Raw genomic sequence first — 17,838 nt, 5'->3', positions numbered from 1 at the left:
AATTGACAGAAACATCTGCAGAGCTGATTATACTTCAAGAGTAGATCTTGGCCATTCAGTATCCCTCTGTCAAGTACAACAGAGAATTTGAAGGGTGCTTGATTTTTCACAGAGGCTCAAGTAGCACTTGTTGATGCTAAAGTATCATTAAGCAAAAAAATCACAGGTTCCTAGCAGTATAAGCAGCAAGCTTCCTAGACTGACAAAATAAACACAACACAAGCATTTAAGAACTAACAAAAAAATTAATTCAATTTTTATTCTTTTGAAAGCTGCAGAAACATTTTTATTTAAGGCTTGGTGTTAAAGTGAGGCATGTCAATGGCTTTATCTAAAATTTTATCTTGCATGCCCTCAGCTAATAATTTGAAAATGTAACTGACTTGTTATGATAACATCTATAAAACAACTTCTTTATTAAATAAGTTATACAACACTCACACAAAAAAAGTTCTGGTTCTATAGCATAATTATTTTGACAGAGAAATACAGGAAACTCTTTACAGAAATTACCTCAGGGTTTTTTATTCCAGCCAGCATTTTCTATTTCCTCTTAAGGGGGACAGAAGACCAAGAAATAGTTAAGCTTAGATATGGTTTATAAACCATTAATTTCAATTACCAACCCAAATACCATAAAGACCTACAGAATCATCTCAAATTCACATAGTTGCTCATTTCCAGGATTTCACGGGGCTAAGAACAGATGTGTGTCAGAAATCAGGAAACTGGCTCAATTCCTTTGGGATTTTTTTTTCCAGAATGGAAGCAAGAAGGAGGAAGGCTAAAGAAGAAAAACAATTTGACTGAAACATCACTCTTTCTCCTGTCTTAAAAAGAAGCAGAGGCTTTGAGTAGAATGGGAATATCAGCTACAGCAGGCAGCTCCAGATAAGGGTTCAGATGTACAGTTATCAGTTCTGATAAGTCAGGGATCAGAGCTTTTTGTCTTCAGCATTGCCTACAGCACTTCCTTTCCCAGACACACTACAACCAGATTAGGAAAGATAGCAGATAAGACATAAGCAGTGCAGAGGATAGTTCAACAGTCTATGCTTTGAGCACCAGCAGAGGAACATTATTACTGCTGTAAGCAGACTTCCTTTTCAGTACTTCCAGTATTTTGTCCAATACCGAGCCATGCATTATGAAGCACAAATAATCCTCCCTTTACTATTCTTCTTTCCCCTTTTTTAAAAACTCTATTCTCCACAAAATGTTCTTATAATACTTCAAAATTTGCTATGTTCCAACTAAGAGTTGCTACTAATACACCTGATAGCAGGGAAGTCTTATAAAAAGGACAGGCTGTTAATGCATTTTCTTACTCTTAGTAGCCTTAGACTGACAAAAAGGTTCTTTATTTCAAGGACTATGTGAGTAGTTCACATTTTCCATATCAGAAGTAGGATACTGACTGAAATGAAATACATCTAAGAACTAATTAAATAGACTACTGACACTTTATTTATTTTTCTGCATTCATTGATTTGTGATACATACTCATTCCTTGCTAAATGAAGAGGAAAAGCTCAAATGCACTACCCTAGCTGGTATCAAGAACTACTCATATTTAACATTTTAAAAACACCAAAAGTTATTATGTATAAAGAACCTCCCAAAAGCAGACTCTTATTAGTACTTCACTTAAAACCAACAATTTTTCTGCACATCACATTTCTTAGTGAGCAAGGCAGCACACAACACATCAACCAGAAAAAGTTATGTATGCCAACATCTTCATCTTTGCCTCTATCCCCTTCCAGGGTAAAAACCTCACAGTATCATTAAATCTCTTTACTTTTATTTTCTTGTATCAAAACAGTTTGGGGTGGTTTTTTTCCAAGTATTTAAAAAAAACCAGCAACAAAGCCTTTAGATCACACAGGGGCTAAATATGTTCAGAGGAAGGGTGGAGGAAAAGAAAAGTCAACAAAAGGGATTCAGAGAGCCCCGGGTTTTCCTAGAGGCTCTGCTTGAGGGCCCTGAGGCTGGGCAGCAGCTGGTGCGCGCTCAGGCGCTGCTCCACATCGGCCTTCCAGCAGCAGCTGATGATGCCGTGCAGCGCGCGGCCCGCCGGGCACCGCTGGAACACGTCGGCCGCCAGCGACGGGCGCAGGTTGTAGGCCACCACGGCGTAGAGCACGTGCTGCCGCTCGCCCAGGTACGGCTGCTCCCGCATCACCATCTGCCACAGCGTGATGGCGAACGAGTAGATGTCCGCCTTGGCAGTGACCCTCTCCCCCTTGAGGAGCTCCGGGGCGCGGTGCGTGTACGTGCCCCCTTGCTGGCAAATGCGGGCGCTCTGGGACAAGCCCTTCTCCAGTTTCTGGGAGCACCCGAAGTCTCCGATCTTGCACACTCCCTGCTCAGTGATGAAAACATTTGCGGGCTTCAGGTCCAAGTGCACGATGTCCCGTGAGTGCAGAAAGGCTAAGCCTGTCATGATGTCACAGGAATAGCACACAGTCTCTTCCATGCTCAGGATCTTCCCTCCAGATCCTCCTTCATCATCCTCCCCCTGTCTCCACGCATCCCCAGTGCCGTAGATGACATGGTGCAGGGTGATGTTACCCACGTACTCCATGATGATGGTGCCCAGGCTGTTCTCGCTGGCGGGCGCGCACGTGCTGGCAGCCACCACACGTACCACATTGTCGTGCTGGAGCTGGGCCACGTTCAGCTCAGCCCAGAAGCTCTGCCGCGACGCCAGCCGGTTTTTGCTGCTCTTCTTCACCTGCTTCACAGCCACTGTTGCACCATGGTAGGTGGCTTTGTAGACAGAGCCAAAGCCCCCAGACCCTAAGGGCTGCAGGAGGCAGAGCTGCTCCCAGTCAATGGAGTACCAGGACAGGCGTGGAGGCAAGCGACGAGTCCTGGCTGAAGAAGCTGCCCCCGAGAAGCTTTTGCTGTCTTTGCCAGGGATAACTAAAGGGCTGCTGCAGGGGCGCAAATCCGCAGAGGGGGAGTACTCAAAAGAAAGAAAGCAGTTAAGAGGAATAGGTGATGGCATAATATGAAGGAGAAAATAACAGGCAGCTACTAAGAGAGAAAACTAGAAAGCTTCCCTGACAGAAAGGACACTAAACTGCCTTCCAAAGCCTTTTATCCTCCCTTCACCATTTCCCCTCCCTCCCCCAAATGCACTGCATCTGTCACAACTGTCAGAACCAAATCAGGTTCACCTGGAAACATTCTTCTTCAGCCCTGAAGCAAATCTCTAGAAAGTCAAGGCAAACAGATTTAAAGCTAAAAAATTATTAACTCATAAGTACTTCACATCATTTCTAATCTCAAGAGAAAAAGAAATATGTTCTGCCCTTTGAATGCCTCTAGCAAAATGCCCCAGGAGTAAATAAAGCAGTGAATGGTGAATGCATTTCACCATTGCTCCAGGCAGGAATGATCAGCATCAGGTGCATTAAACAGCTCAAAGTCTTTGTCAGTGGAAGCAGCTGAAGTGGTGAGTAGTAACATTTGATGATGCTACAGCAGGCATAAATAGAAAAGTGTGTTTGTAGGAACCTACTACTTAAACTGGGACAAGGGGACTGGTTTGGGTACTCAGCTTTGCCCATGCAAGACTGCAACCTTAATAGCAGCATGAAGACAAATTATTGTTCTTTATCATCCTTTGGATACAGCAACTAGAATTACATGGTCATCTTCCCATCACGCCCCATGCAGTACTACAGAGGTGTGTATTTTATTTCTGGATCCTTCTTAGGAAAATTATTGCTGAATTTACAGAGTTGCTCTGGCAGAAATCAAAGAAATGTTTTGTGTTAGTGGGCCATGTGGTTTTTAAAGAGCTTGTTTGAATTTTGACCCTCTCACATATTTGCAGTGCTCATGCTAACTACCAGAGTGTTTGGTACCTGCTGTGCTGCCCAGATAGCAGAGCACCCTTATGGGATGTACACAGTTAAGGATTTTTGCATACTCCAGTATCTTTCTGTACATGTTGACAAATATCTTGGAAAACTTGGAAGCCATTTCCTACCTTCTCACTCTTCAGAACTTTACTCTAAATGTCAGATTTTTCAGTACAGCTTCTGCCATGGGACTTCAGACTGACAGTGCCTCTTTCTCCAGGGTTTAGCTCTGGGCAGCACTGACTCTGCAGGCAGTTCCTGCAGGGGTTTCCTGGTGTTTTCATTTTTTTTTTTTTCCTCTGGATGAGTAAAATGCAGCACAGGCTGCTCAGGGGGGGTTTCACGGGTACCCAGACCATGTGCAAGCAGGACTGGACTGTTCTCCACCTTGAGATGGGTTCAGTTGCTCACCTTAAGACACAAACCTCATGTCCCAAAGCCATTCTCTGACTCTCCCTGAACTCTAGATCAGCACAACCAGAGGGTCTCAAAGACATCACTTCTCAGTGAATCAGTGATGGAGATCTTCCCCAGTACTGAGATTTAGTATAATCAGGAAACATTTGCTACAGCAATTCACAGGGAAGCAAACTTGGACTACAGATGAATGGGAATGGAGAATTTGGGTTATCATCTGCCACTGTGAAACAGGCTGGGCAAGATCTAGATAAATAGGTACTAATAGGACTTGTTAAAAAGTGAGAGTGCAAGGACCAAGGGATGCCAAGAGACCTCACAAGGGCTGTGGGTGAGACATTTCCTGCAGATGGGACTGCCTGACAACACAAGGCTCCTCTTCCCCGGCCCCTCCCAGAAGGGCCCCTGGACCCATCAGGTGCCACCACGCCCCGTGAGCTCTCCACTGCAAGCATGAGCCAGCCAAGAGATACCCTACTGCTACCCCTGCTTCAGGGCATTCTCTGGCTCATCATCAGTTACACAGGGATGTTCTGGGGGTGGGGGAGGACCAGAGGATCTTTAGTGTAGTTTTAAATATGCAGTGAAACAAGCCATGGAGACAACAGGTATTACTTTCCTTTCTTGAGCAGCATTATGCTGTTAAGCTTGTGTGTAGAAGTCTTCATTTTCAATCTTTGCAGAGAATGTCTTCTAGGCATCTGAGTTGTGATGGAAATGAAAAGCTGCAGGAAGTGGATGAAGCTACATAAGAGAGAGAAAAGATTTTTATGCCTGTTTTCTGAGTGCTAGTAGGGCTCCAATTCTTCAGCAGGCTTCTGTGCCATACAGGATATAAAAGCACCAGAAAGACATTTCTGCTCAGAATTCTGCAAGCCTGTTTTCACCAGGTTATGGTGGCAGTGAAGTTCAAAGGGAAAGTTGGGTGTGGAGAGGCACAGGGAGAAGGATGTGTGGATGAAAAGACTGAGCATAGACCTGTGAAGCTGACAACTCTAGCAGCCTCTGATGATTGTGAATGCTATAAAACAGCAATACAATCATATGGCCATAAAATAGTCAGGATTAAGACTGTTTCCATATTTCTTTGACTGAAATCACATTCAGAAGGATATATCAGACCTTCCATATTATTATTGGCAAAATCCATGTCCACATCTGTCAGCTGTCCTTTTGTTAGTTTCAGTTAATTTTCTTGTTACCCTTTTCTGTCACAAATCTTTCTGGTTTGCCCTGCCATGGTAGACATTGTTGTATTGTTCTTGGGGAATACACTGAATTTTTGAACAGCAAGAGGTGCATTCTTTGGGATGTAAAGTGCCTCAGTGTAACTTACTGTCCTGCCTCAATCTTATGGCTGAGGACCAAAGCAAGGGAACATCCAGAGTTTTTCAATGTGAGCACGATTAAATCTGATTTAAATGCAAGCAGGCTTTTATTCTTAATGAACATTATTTTCCTGTAATCCACTGGTGAAGTGTCCCAGTGACTTCCCAGGAGCTACAATCAGTGTAGGACGTCCATGCTAAGCTTTACACCTCTGTTCAGCTCCGACATTACCGCAGGCTGGGGTGAGCCACCTGCAGAGGGGAGCAGGGCTGCTGGGGACATGCTGCCCCTTCCCTCCCAGCCACCCTTCCCCAGGACAACCCTCAGCAGCCTCCAGCCACAGTTCCTATCGCACTGCCTTTTCCATGAGGGAGAAGGAAGCTGTAGGAGCCAGAAGTCATCAGTACAGAACGCAATAGGAACTTTCACAAGCGACAGGAGGGAAGCACACAGTCTGTGTCCTGTTGGCTGCAATATGTCACAGATGTCACAGCTGCAATAAACTGCAGCAGCAATGGGTTTGTTCCAAGCTTGTGTGCTGGATTTCTGCAAGTAAAGTGTACCTGTGCATCCAGTGCTGCACCAGCTGCCCGGCCTAGCCTGTGCTTCTGGATGAGAAGGAATACAGAATCTCGCTCAGTTCCCCCATTCACATTTCACTTGCATATCAGGAATACAGAAACTCTTTGGTTGCCATTGCTCTTAGTTACCACTGCTGTTTGTTTGGTCAGTGGACAGAAGTTAGCCTCTATACCAGGGGCCTTAAAGGCCTGTCATGGATATAACCCAGCACAACACTGGGCACGTATCAAACACCAGTTTTGTTTTCATCAAGGTGCATCACTCTGGTGATTAATAGCCAGTTTTATCTAAAACAGGAGAAGGACAGGGCTTGGGATGGGAACTGGCTTCGGAGAGTTTAGGAATGTATAGTTATATACTTCTCCTCAATGATTACTTTATTTCTTTGTACATTTGGTGGTTGTACCATGTAACAATCCCTTGAAGGCTTGGCTATCCAGAGGCTTCTAAGAACTGCCTTACAATACAGAGGTAGCATTGTGTTTCCACTATGTTACTTTGTAACCCTGCTAAAGGAGCCAAATGTAGCTCTTCAGTACTTAAATTACAGTCCTACTCAAAGCAAGACAGCTTTGTGACTTCTGAGAGGTTTTCTTCTCTGTTTGAAACCAAGAGTTTTCTTTTTTCTCCTTTCACTGTTAGTGCCTCTGATCCCAGTTTAGGATTTGTTGATGAGCCTATATTCTCCTCATGCACAGAGTTTCACATCTATGTATTGCTTCTGGTCACACCTCATAGACCTCAGATGATATTCAGAGTTGCCTCAAAGGAATTCTGATATGATCAATTGCACAGGTGTAAGCGATAGCTTTGTCTCGAGCCAGTCCCTACACAGGCTTGCTCTGAAGATAGGCCACTGATTAACCACCTTTTTTTTTTTTTCCTTCTTCTTTTTTTTCTTCTTTTTTTGCCTACAAGAACAAGCCAGAAAAGAATCCAGTTCACGTTTCAGAGTTTGGCAGTTTTGGTGAGAAAAATGACACCTTGGAACCGCTAATGCGAACAAGTTTTCATTAAAGCAGGGAAAGGTAAACCCAAATGCAAGGAAAAAATACATCTGTAAGAACTGTGATGCTGTTTTACTGCTGAGACATAACAATAATAAACATTTTAAAAGGTTAAACCCTAGTTTATAAATAATAAGATCAAGTTTCAAACACACATTGCCAAACAGCTGTTTGATGCTTTTTTTCCTTCACACTCCATGTGTTCAAGAGCATGATGCAAAGGCTCTCCTTACCTGAACACACAGAGGTTTTAACTGCAGGCACTGGAAAGGCAGGTGAGGTTTCACAGCTAATTTACAGGGGTTTCAGTGACCAAGGTGGAGCAGGAATAACAATCTGAGACCTGCTGCTGTAGATTTATACCACAATTTCAAAAGAGAACCTTGTGACAAGCTATAAGAATCCAAACTTAGGGATAAAGACAGTGAAATGTAAACTACAGGCTCTCACCCACAGCAGCATTTTCTGGCCATGCAAAGACAGATACCTACCCTGGCAGGTTGGCTGCTGTCACATGGCAGGCACCTTATGCAGTATTTTCAGCCAAATTGTCCATGACTGGTTTTGCAGTCTTGCCCCTGGAGTAAAGATTTGCTGGGTCACAGGGAGATGCCAAATATAGCGGTGGAATTTAAGACTTGTAGCTTAAGGACGAGGAAAAAGCTTCAATGCTTAACAAGAAAAATTAATCACCTACAGCAAAGGGCCCAGGGGGAAATGTTAGTGCTAGGTCTAGCGCTGGGAGGCTGCTGCTTTGCCAGATACATGGATTTAAGGCTGATGCCTCGACTGATGCATAAAGGGGTGAGTCTCTCCCAGCAGCTTAATCCTTTAACACAGATCACACCCAGCTCTGTGATGTACATTAAATACACTGCCATAGCAAATGTGGTGGCTCTCTGCAAACATCCCTCTTTGGAGAGCTGTAGAGGGGAAGAGGCAAGACAATCAGCTAAATTTGGTGGCTCTGAAGTCATGGCCTGGGTACTATGGCGGGGCACAGCACATTCTCAGAGGTTGCCTTAAGTCGAAAGGTTTTAAGCCCAACATTAAAATGGGTCATACAATTCAAGTAAATTATCACACGGCTTTCAGTGAGTAAGCAGAAGCCTCTTGTAAAAATACTACTGAATTCAGCCCAAGCAGAAAGAGCAGGTAAACTATGGGGCAACCCAGTAATACTTCCTTGGTGTAAGGAGTCAAACACTTGACAAAAAAAAAAAAAAAAGACAATTTTCAGGTGAGACTTCAAAAATTTTGGGACTTTAGTATGTGTTTATTTGTCATGAATGTTTGATATTTGGTAGTCTTATGTTACAGCTCAGATGTTGTTCACTTATGGCAAGCCCCTAAACCATACTAAACCGGTATTATATTTTTATTTTCAATATAAGTACTTGTGAAGGAACTTTAAGGATTTACCTGTGACCATGTGTGTAACAACACAAAAGCCAGTAAGCCAGAGTTGAGCTTAATTTCAGAGGCATAGCCTATAGAATTTTTCTGCTGAAATTCTATCTAGGATTACATGAGGACAGCTGACAAACACCTTCCTCATTGGACTCTGTGCACCCTTTAGATAAACTGCTGTCTCTCATAGATTAATCAAGTAATTGGAAGAAGCCCTTCCAGCTTGCCTGGGAAACCACACACTGTCTTAACTTGGGGGTACCTTAACAAATTATATGATTCACTTTGGGCTTGTAAAACACAAACACTTTAGACTTAAACATTTTGAAGGAAACCAAAATGAAAACAAAACAAAACAGATTTATCAACTTTTCCAGCTTGGATTACTTTCCCATGCATACATGCATGCATTCATACATGTGCACACAAACATTCACCACAGCTGAAACAATGTATTGATTTTTAAAAACTGTGGCTCTTCAGGTTTTCTGCTTAACACATGTCAAGCAGAGATCTGACATACAAAAGTGACACTAAACCATTCTCTGTACGTGGCAGTTCAGTGCAACAGTGAGAATCAGCCCCACTAAACAGGTTAAACTATCAAGGGATCAATTCAAATGATTTCTAGCTCAGCCCCAGCAGGCAGTACCATAGGCCTGTTTTCAGAATGCTCAGCTGAGAGCTGATGTCTCTTCAGTCCCCTCTGAGGCCAATTAGCTTTGTAGCTGGTGATCTTGTGATACAAATATCCCCAAATGAGACACGGCTGTGATGACAGTGAAGAACAGAACTGTTCATTATATTTTTTACAAATACTTATTTCTCTGAAAATGTTCATTATTTGACGACATGCAGACCATGACAATAAATAAATAAATAAATAAATTTGTAGAAAAATAAAAATACTAGGCAAGCTGTTACACCTTTATTAAAAGTAGAGAAAGTTCATACTGAATTACTTGGGATATAGCACATGAGCAGGAACTTCAACCTACACACTGCTGTTGGGGTCTATCATTTTCAACACCATTATCTCCAGTGTTGTTCAAAACAGAAATACACTGTTGCTGTTTATTTGCTAAAGGCGCCAGCTCACACTGATAAGCACCAGTTAATCTTCCAATATACTTGTCAAACTATTAACTACAGACTAAATTTTGTAGCAGAGTTTATCTTGCCTTCCCACCTGCTGCCTGTGTGTGATCACCAATCCTTGCTGTGCGAACTACGGCAGCTGCCACTTTGGAAAACTTAATTTCTATTCAATTTTATAGAATGTTTTGATTTGCAAAGCAGCAAAATCAGCAGCATGTAGCTGCTTGGTTCTTGCTCATCCACAGCAGCTCCACATCAGTTCTGGATTTCTCTGTCAAAAAAACCCCTTTCATCCTAGGGCATGCTTGTATGTGGAAAGGAAGAAAAGGTGTAAAGAATGAGGAAAGGTGAAGAAGAAAACAATAGCATTCCTCTTCCACTCCTGGAGGACAGTGAGACCAGCTACAGAGGATACAACAGAACCATTCTGCTGTACTTTCTTATGCAAGTTTTGCAAGGAAGTGGTTACAGGAGAGACAGAAGGGAAGATGTCTGTGGCTCTGAATTTAACAAGGAAATTCTGGAGGGACTGCATCAAGAGAGCTCTGTATAACATACAGATGCCATCTGTGCAATCTCATTCCGATTATTGCAGAGGCTGATGGAATTTCTAGAGGTTATCTGCTTGGAAGGAGGATATGTTAAATCAGTAATAGTGGGTGAGACCAGCTAGGACAGCAACAGTGAATGGGGTGGTTTTCTCTCAAGGGGGTGTGTGTGGGGTATGTGTTTGTGGGTGGTTACAAATTGTTTTGCAGAGTATTTCATATCACAGAGCATGTGTTGAGCTTTTGACTCTCAATATAACAAGGCCAACCCTCTCAAACAAGTTAGAAGCCTGTGGCACAGAAGTGGAAAGTCAGCTCAGAGGAATGGGGTAGAGATCACAAGAAAGGAAAGATGTCTGCATATGGAGAAGGTGAAAGCCAACAACTCTTTCTAACAATCATTCCTCTCCAACTGGGTTACAGCAAGGAACCTAAAAACCCAAGATTTAGAAAAGAGAAGAACTCAAAAGCAGGCAAACACAGACAGTGCTAAAAATGTTAACAAAATATGTTCTGAAAAGCAATGAAATGTGAAATGCTAGTCCTTTGCTGGCAAGCAGTCTATGCTAGGGAACTCTTGTGTGGAATGAGCAGAAGTAACTTTCTGCCGCTGTGTGCAGGCTGCTTGTCTGGCTGCAAGGCACCTCTTCCCCAGGCATTAGCCTGGCGTCTTCAGAAGTCAGTGCCACGGCCAGACACACATCTATGGGATCAAAACAACTGAGTTTCTCCTGGAAATACTGCAGAGAGACATCCCACATACTGTGTCCAGCACACGCCACGCCTTTGAAGTTTGTCCTGCAAACTACAACAAACAATGTATGAGACTTGGATTAATCTGAAACGATGGGGAATCACTCACCTATGTGTCCCAAAGGAATGATCCCACTATGGACACCCCATACCTACCTTGCAGCGTCTCAGTGTTTCAAAGTGCAATTTCAAGGCAAACTCAATTGCTTCCTTCAGTTCAGATCTGTCTTGGCACAGCCACTGTAGCGTCATCCCATTTGTTCCTTGGTGAAATCATGAAACGCAGATATTTGTGCCCTAAGATTTTCTGAAAAACTGACATTTTACCAGTCATAAATGATAAAGACAGTTACGCCTTTGCAAACTACACCCAGCAGAACTGGATGTACTCTGTAATTGCTTCTTGAAATCCCAGACATGCAGATCAAGATTATCTAGTGAAATGCCAGGCATAAGTTATTCATTAACTAAAACCATTCTGTAATTTTATTGATATATTTTGTGGAGTTCACATATTTTTGTACAGCAAACATAACACTGTAGGCCACAAGAAGCTGCAGCACTATTGTTTAATAGCAGCAAGGTATATTTTATAATCAGGGTATGTGGACAATAAATAGTCTGTTTCTTTGGATGTGAATGTTTAAAATGAAGTTCTGCTGCAGCTTCATAACGTGATTGCTATTTTACAGAGCTTATACACAAAAATATATATGCAATCTTTTTGTCTATATTTTATACAAATACAACAGTAGTTTGTGAATACATTTTAAAGTACATATACATGATAAGCAACTCAATTTCCCATATCACAGGATAGCAAATTTTAAATGCAAGAAACATATACAAATTCAGTCTGGAATGCAGGGTTTTCTGTGTTCGTTTTTTTTCTCTATTTTTTTTTTTTCAACTCAAAACTTTTATCATTAAAAACATTTTAGCATACAAGTCCAAACAAATTTCCCACTAGCTAAAAATATAATTTCAGCAATCCGAGTCAGGTTTGGGTGTGACATCATTCACCAATATACTCTTCCCAGTTTTTGTCTAAGGCTTTTAGGAACATATGGTATGTTCTTCACTCCACACCATATAAAAAGCCCACATTTAACATTAACTAGCAGTCACCTATTTTTGTGAACAAGAGCTGGGCTTGTCTGCCTTTAAATTTGCATGTCCAAAATTTTACTTTTGCAAGTGCATATGAATACATTGTGGTGTTGCACAAAGTTCATTAATGACAAATTAAGTCACAGTATAAAAATATATCATACAACTATATGTCTAGTATAGTCCTTTTTTTTCTATGGGTAAAAATATATCTGAATGAGACAGGGAGGTTTGTAGCACCATGAGAGGAGTTGTATCCCAAGTTACATTAGCAGCATGATCCAATATAACAATATTGCAGGAGTGTTTCTGAGGAGATAAACATTCACTCTGGTTCAACTGTACCACTGAAGCTTATACTGAAAAGTGTTTACATATGATTAGCAATAGTTCTGTGTCACTTCCAGGGCTAGATAACTGTTATCAAAAGACACTGCCTTCCAACAAAAGTAAGACACCCTTATTGCATAAAAGCTTTGGGACTACCCCAACACATTCTGAACTACTGTGGCATTACTTGTAAGTTGAGCATGATGCTAAGTAAGCTGTGGTTTAAACTGTACACTGGGGGGAAGCAGGACGGGCAGCTAAGCCTATAATGGTTTACTACATACCAGATAAGTACATATATTTCAGAGGCTTATCTATAGACTGAGAAGAATACAGGAGATGCTGCTAAACCAGTGTATGAGACAGACATAACAAAGGATGCAGAATCCCCACTTACGGATGCAGGATCAGGCCCAAAGTTAACTTCAGACAGCAGCATAGCGATGATAAGATGTGATAAAAAAATTCTGCATCAAATACTGCATGTTAAATATTTTTGACAAAGTTTACCATCAAGAACTCCAGAAGACACAGTTTGCAAACGGTGAGGACAAACTCGTAATTGTTTTTGACTGGTATTTAAAATGGCAGTAGAAGACAGTGTAGTTTGAAACATGTAAACCTAGTAAAAACCATTGTAAAACCCTTAAGAAAGACACACTGGTTCTGTGCAATATAGCAAATTGATAAGAAAACACTGTAAAAATGTACCTGTTTAAAATTACAATGTCTACCATTTTGTACACAAAGCATTATACCAAAGGCCTACATATATGTAATCTAATGGCACTTGAAACAAATTATAATAAAAGGTTTTATAATAAAAAGCATAACCTGTACGAAATTTTCTTAAAAGGTTTAGGTTTTCTTTTTGAAAGTGCTATATCTTGTAATATGTGTAACATAGAGGTTGACCAAGCTTTATTTTAAAAAATATTGGCCTATAATACAAGTTTAGCTCACTAGGCAAATGATCCTGAAAATATGTACTCTTAACATTCATTATTAGCTTAATAAAGCAATCAGCTCTGGCTCATGTTTCAGTCAGTATATGGTTTTTAAAAACCGCTACTGCCAAATTAACAATAAATCACTCTATTCCACAATTTACTACTAAATAAAGCACAAGCAACAAGTACACCAAAAAAAATATATATTAAAAAAAAAAAAAAAAAACAACAACAAAACAACCTTACTAGAAGTTTAGAAGTTGCACAAAGAGTGGTGCATGATCAGCCAGCCCTCCCCCCTCCCACCAAGAATCCATGGGAAATCAAGAAAACGGGGTTTTAAAAACTGATGGTTTAGTAGTGGCCAATATTGACTCCGCCTAAGCGATGCTCAAAAGCACTCTGGTGGTGTTGGTATTGCTTAAAGGGTCAGTCTGCTTCCATGTTACCCTACATCCTAGCTCAGCTGCAAACACTCTGGGTGCAGCCACCCACTGAAACCCTGACTGAATGAGGTTCAATATCTTGTCTGAGGTCTCTATTTCTCAAGTGAAATGTACATCTAACTCCAAGTGAAATGTCAATCCCTTTTCAGGAAGCTAAGGCACGAACAAAGTAGTAAGGGTTCTGGCTACGCACTAAGAAACGGGCGTTGGCAAAGTGTCCGTGGGTTTTGTTTTTTATGAAGTCTTTTGGCAGCTGGGGCTGATAACAAGCGGCTCCAGACTGGAAATTTGTGTGCCAGAGGCTGCCCAGGGAGGGCAGCGCTGCCCGGCCACAGTGCTGGGCCAGCTACAGGAGATGCCAAGCGCTCGCAGCTCTCCTCTGCTGCAGGGAGGATCACAAACGCTCGGCTCCACATGGGACATAACCCACCGGGGGAATTAAGTCCATTTATCTTCACCTCAGATTAAAAGGACTGAGAATAAACCCAAGTTTTTCTTAGATGCGTTACGGTCGTTCATATAAACTAGAGTTACATTCGGTTGCATTCAGCTTGTGCTCTGTTCATCTGTGTTTTTCTTTCCTTTAGAAAGATGAATGGAAAAAAAGCAATATTGAACAAATCATTCAACTAAAGATGTAAGGAAGCGAGCAATCTGTTTCACAGAAACCAGAGGAAGCAGTTGTGAAGCAGAGCTAAATGCCCACTTTGAGATAACGTGCTCCTAAACCCAAAATCTAGGAGTAGTCTGCAGAATTTCAAAAGGTATTTTCCTTATTAATGCATCCTTATTTTAATGCCTTTGGAACACAAACACATTTATAAAAATGTTATTTTTCAGTAATAAAATTTAAATACACATATGTATAAAATAGTAAAACTACACCTGCATATTGCTCCTAGCATTAAAAAAAACCAGTAGGAGCTACTGATAAAACATGTGGAGCACGAGCTCCTTAAATGGGAGCAACTTTTGTTTCTGTGAAGTATATTTAGTTTAACCACTTAAAACCTTGTATGAATCCTCATTATTGTTTGAGAGATACTAATGTACTTGATTTCCATTTTTTAATTCCTTGTACAAAAATGACAAGGAAAATAATGTTATTGTTGAATTACAGCAAATCTAGTTTGCTTTTCTGCATCACAGGGTTGGTTGTTTTTTTAGGGTTTTTTTTTTCCTCTTTTGATTATTAGGGGTTGGGGAATAGAATATATTGCATTAGGTAAAAGTGGTGTAAGCAATATGCTTTTACTTCACTCCTAAGAGTCCTGTCTTTAAATCTTGGCAATGGGCAAAAAGTCCCTAACCAAGTACCCAGGTGTAGAAAGTGTGATTAACATCTAACTTGTTGCTTAGGAGGACATAACACACCATGTAACACAACTGAAAAGATCACTCCAATAAAAACAAAACAAACTGGTAGTTGCAAATTTACATTCACTTTCTGACTTGCACACTAGTTTTGAACTGAAAATAGGTACACACTTTCTGGCTGGACTTGATCCACCCTTTGGCGGTGGCAGCGGGGAGAAGGCTGATGCCTACAAATGTGAACACACTACTGGAGGGTTCCTATGCAGTACTCTTTCTATGCTACTAAAGAGAAAAAAACAGCAAGTTAAGAATTAAAACAAAAACTGCGACAAAATATTCTGCATTACTACGTTACAACACTTTTATATTTCAAGATCAGCCATTAATTTTGCCTGTTTTCCCTATACCAGAGTCACGAAAGCACAACAACACAGTTTCAAATTCAACTTGAAACATCTGTCATTTAGGCAAGCAGAGATTCTCTGTCGAAATTCTGTTCAGCCCTAATTTTAGAGAATTACGCTAATTGTTTTTCTTCTGTTATCCATAACAGGCCACCAAAATTTAAGCCAGAAAATGGCAAAATTCTTAACAACTTTTATAATGACTTCAATACAAGTCAAAATGCTATATATATGTACATGTGTATATATGGACTTCTATATATACACACACAAGTTTTCAGAAAAATCTGAATTCTATATTTTTTAAAAAAATTTAGATTTGTCATTATAGAACAGGTCAGATGTGTCACCATTTGGGAAGAGGATTTGTTTGGAAACAGACTGGAGAATTTTTTTCCAAATCTCAGGAATCTTTCTGATACATATTTTAAATGGATTATTTGCAAATAGTAAAATATATTAAAAGGTAAAAGTGGCAGTTCTACCACTGACATCAATAAAACAGAATAGCTGGTATGGTTGAAAAAGTTTTAAAAACGGGATGAGTGTTGAGAGTTTGCTTGGGATGACTTTCTACTGAACATTTTAAATGTGTGAATTGGCAGTGAAAATGAAAACAATACAGCGAGACTGTTTAAAAAAAACCAACAAACCAAAGTAAACACAGCTGAGAATAAACACTTTCAAAACATTTTAAAAAAGTTAATTTAAATTTCTTACTGGCTTCATGAGATTGGTACTGTACAAAAGCAGAGAATTTATAGTGTCTCATAGTAGGCACTAAGTTAAAAATGGTCACCTAAGGCATTTCTACAAATAGACAGTTAACAAGCCAGCTTTGTACATCCTATTGGAAAGCTTGATGAAATCGTGGTAGGGTGGTGGTTGTGCTTAGACTGCTTGTGAAAGCTGCTGACAATGAGTGCAGAGACCCAAGGCCTATACTATTGCTAGGATCTTGTGGATCCTGGGTTTGTGGTGGAAGTTGAGTCATAGAAGAATGTGCCTCCTCTTGCGTGTAACTCATCCCGAGGTTTCCCACTGAAACAGAAGGATTGTAGGGAGGGCCGTTTACAGGTATGAAGTTGAACAGCTGAGAAAAGTCCAATGATGGGGCATTTAGAGGTTCGCTAATGGGAACGGAGCCCTTGGAAAGGGAAACTTCCCCAGACCCATCATCCAGCGGCCCTACTTGTGGATCCAGCCCTAGTTTTGATGAAGATGCTTGAGAATCCTGGGATGAAGAAGGCATACCACTTTGCAACTCCATTAAGTAACTTTCAATTTCCCCTTTCAATGGCTGTTCTTTTTCAGGCATAGAAACTGAGTATGAGGTAGTACCGAGCGGATATTTCAACGATAGCTGGTGAGAAGGGTGGACAGACTCCATATCTATTGGACAAGGCATTCCCAATGGTAACGATGTGGCAACCATTTGGTGTGCAGATGCAGAACTCTGCATGGACTGAATCTGAGTGTTGTAGAGATTTAATTGCAAAGTGTTTGTAAATGGCTTTGATGTCAGTTCACTGGAAGGTAAAGACATCACTGGAAGCAGCTCATCCTTAATAGGCACAGAAACATTGCAGGTAAAGGGATCTAGAAGGTCCATTGGCTCTGTTTTGACCTTCAAAAGTTCTTGGTTGTGACTTTTCTTCATGTGGCGCGTGAGGTGATCCTTCCGCCCAAATCTCTGTGCACAGTACTGACAGAGGAAGTCCTTTCTTCCAGTGTGCACTACCATGTGTCTGCGGACATCCTTTCGGGTGTAGAACCGACGATCACAGTGTTCACACTGGTGCTTTTTCTCCTTCACTCCACCCGATGACTTGCCTGCATGAGTTTTTAGGTGCTCCAGCAGCACTCCTGTGCTTTCAAAAGTCTGCAAACATACCTTACAGGTGAGGTCACCACTTGTTGCAGCATGCAAAGCCAGGTGACGTTTGAACCCAAGCTTGGTATTGTAGTTCTTTCCACATTCTTCACACTTAAAGGCCTCTTTGTTGGGATTGTGTGTATGTAGGTGATTCTTTAGGTGATCTTTTCGGTGAAACATTTTCTCACAATAATTACACTTGTGGGTTTTCTCAGGAGAATGAGTAGCCATATGCCTTTAAACACAGATATATTCTGTAAGTAATTATTTTGATCAAAAAACACACGTGCTCATTTTTTAATGGCTGCTAAATACTACACTAAGGGCTGCTTTGCAACAGAACCTTTTAACTGAAAGCATGACACTACAAAGACAGTTTGACAAAC

General features: G+C 41.1%; 2 protein-coding genes across 3 annotated transcripts in view; both read right to left on the bottom strand.

Moving 5' to 3' along the window:
* Positions 1–283: 283 nt before the first annotated feature.
* MOS (MOS proto-oncogene, serine/threonine kinase) lies at positions 284–4,979 on the bottom strand. Its single transcript, XM_063419598.1, has one exon. The coding sequence runs from the start codon at positions 3,011–3,013 to the stop codon at positions 1,964–1,966; it is 1,050 nt and encodes a 349-aa protein (XP_063275668.1). The 5' UTR covers positions 3,014–4,979; the 3' UTR covers positions 284–1,963.
* A 99-nt stretch (positions 4,980–5,078) lies between these two features.
* Positions 5,079–17,838, bottom strand: part of PLAG1 (PLAG1 zinc finger) — a 58,823-nt gene continuing 46,063 nt past the window's right edge. For both annotated transcript variants that reach the window (XM_063393810.1, XM_063393820.1), the window contains one exon: positions 5,079–17,687. In XM_063393810.1, the coding sequence (XP_063249880.1) occupies positions 16,424–17,687 (1,264 nt within the window). In that variant the 3' untranslated portion in view covers positions 5,079–16,423. The remainder of the gene's footprint in view (positions 17,688–17,838) is intronic.

The sequence above is a fragment of the Prinia subflava genome, chromosome 1 (genome assembly GCF_021018805.1).
Source record: "Prinia subflava isolate CZ2003 ecotype Zambia chromosome 1, Cam_Psub_1.2, whole genome shotgun sequence".
NCBI classification, from domain to species: Eukaryota; Metazoa; Chordata; class Aves; order Passeriformes; family Cisticolidae; genus Prinia; species Prinia subflava.
The sequence above is the reverse complement of the archived record's forward strand: the minus strand, read 5'-3'. Positions and strand labels throughout refer to the sequence as shown.

What these genes read in the sequence shown, in the direction of transcription:
- MOS (XM_063419598.1), bottom strand. Translation starts at nt 3,013, where the DNA reads ATGCCATCACCTATTCCTCTTAACTGCTTTCTTTCTTTTGAGTACTCC.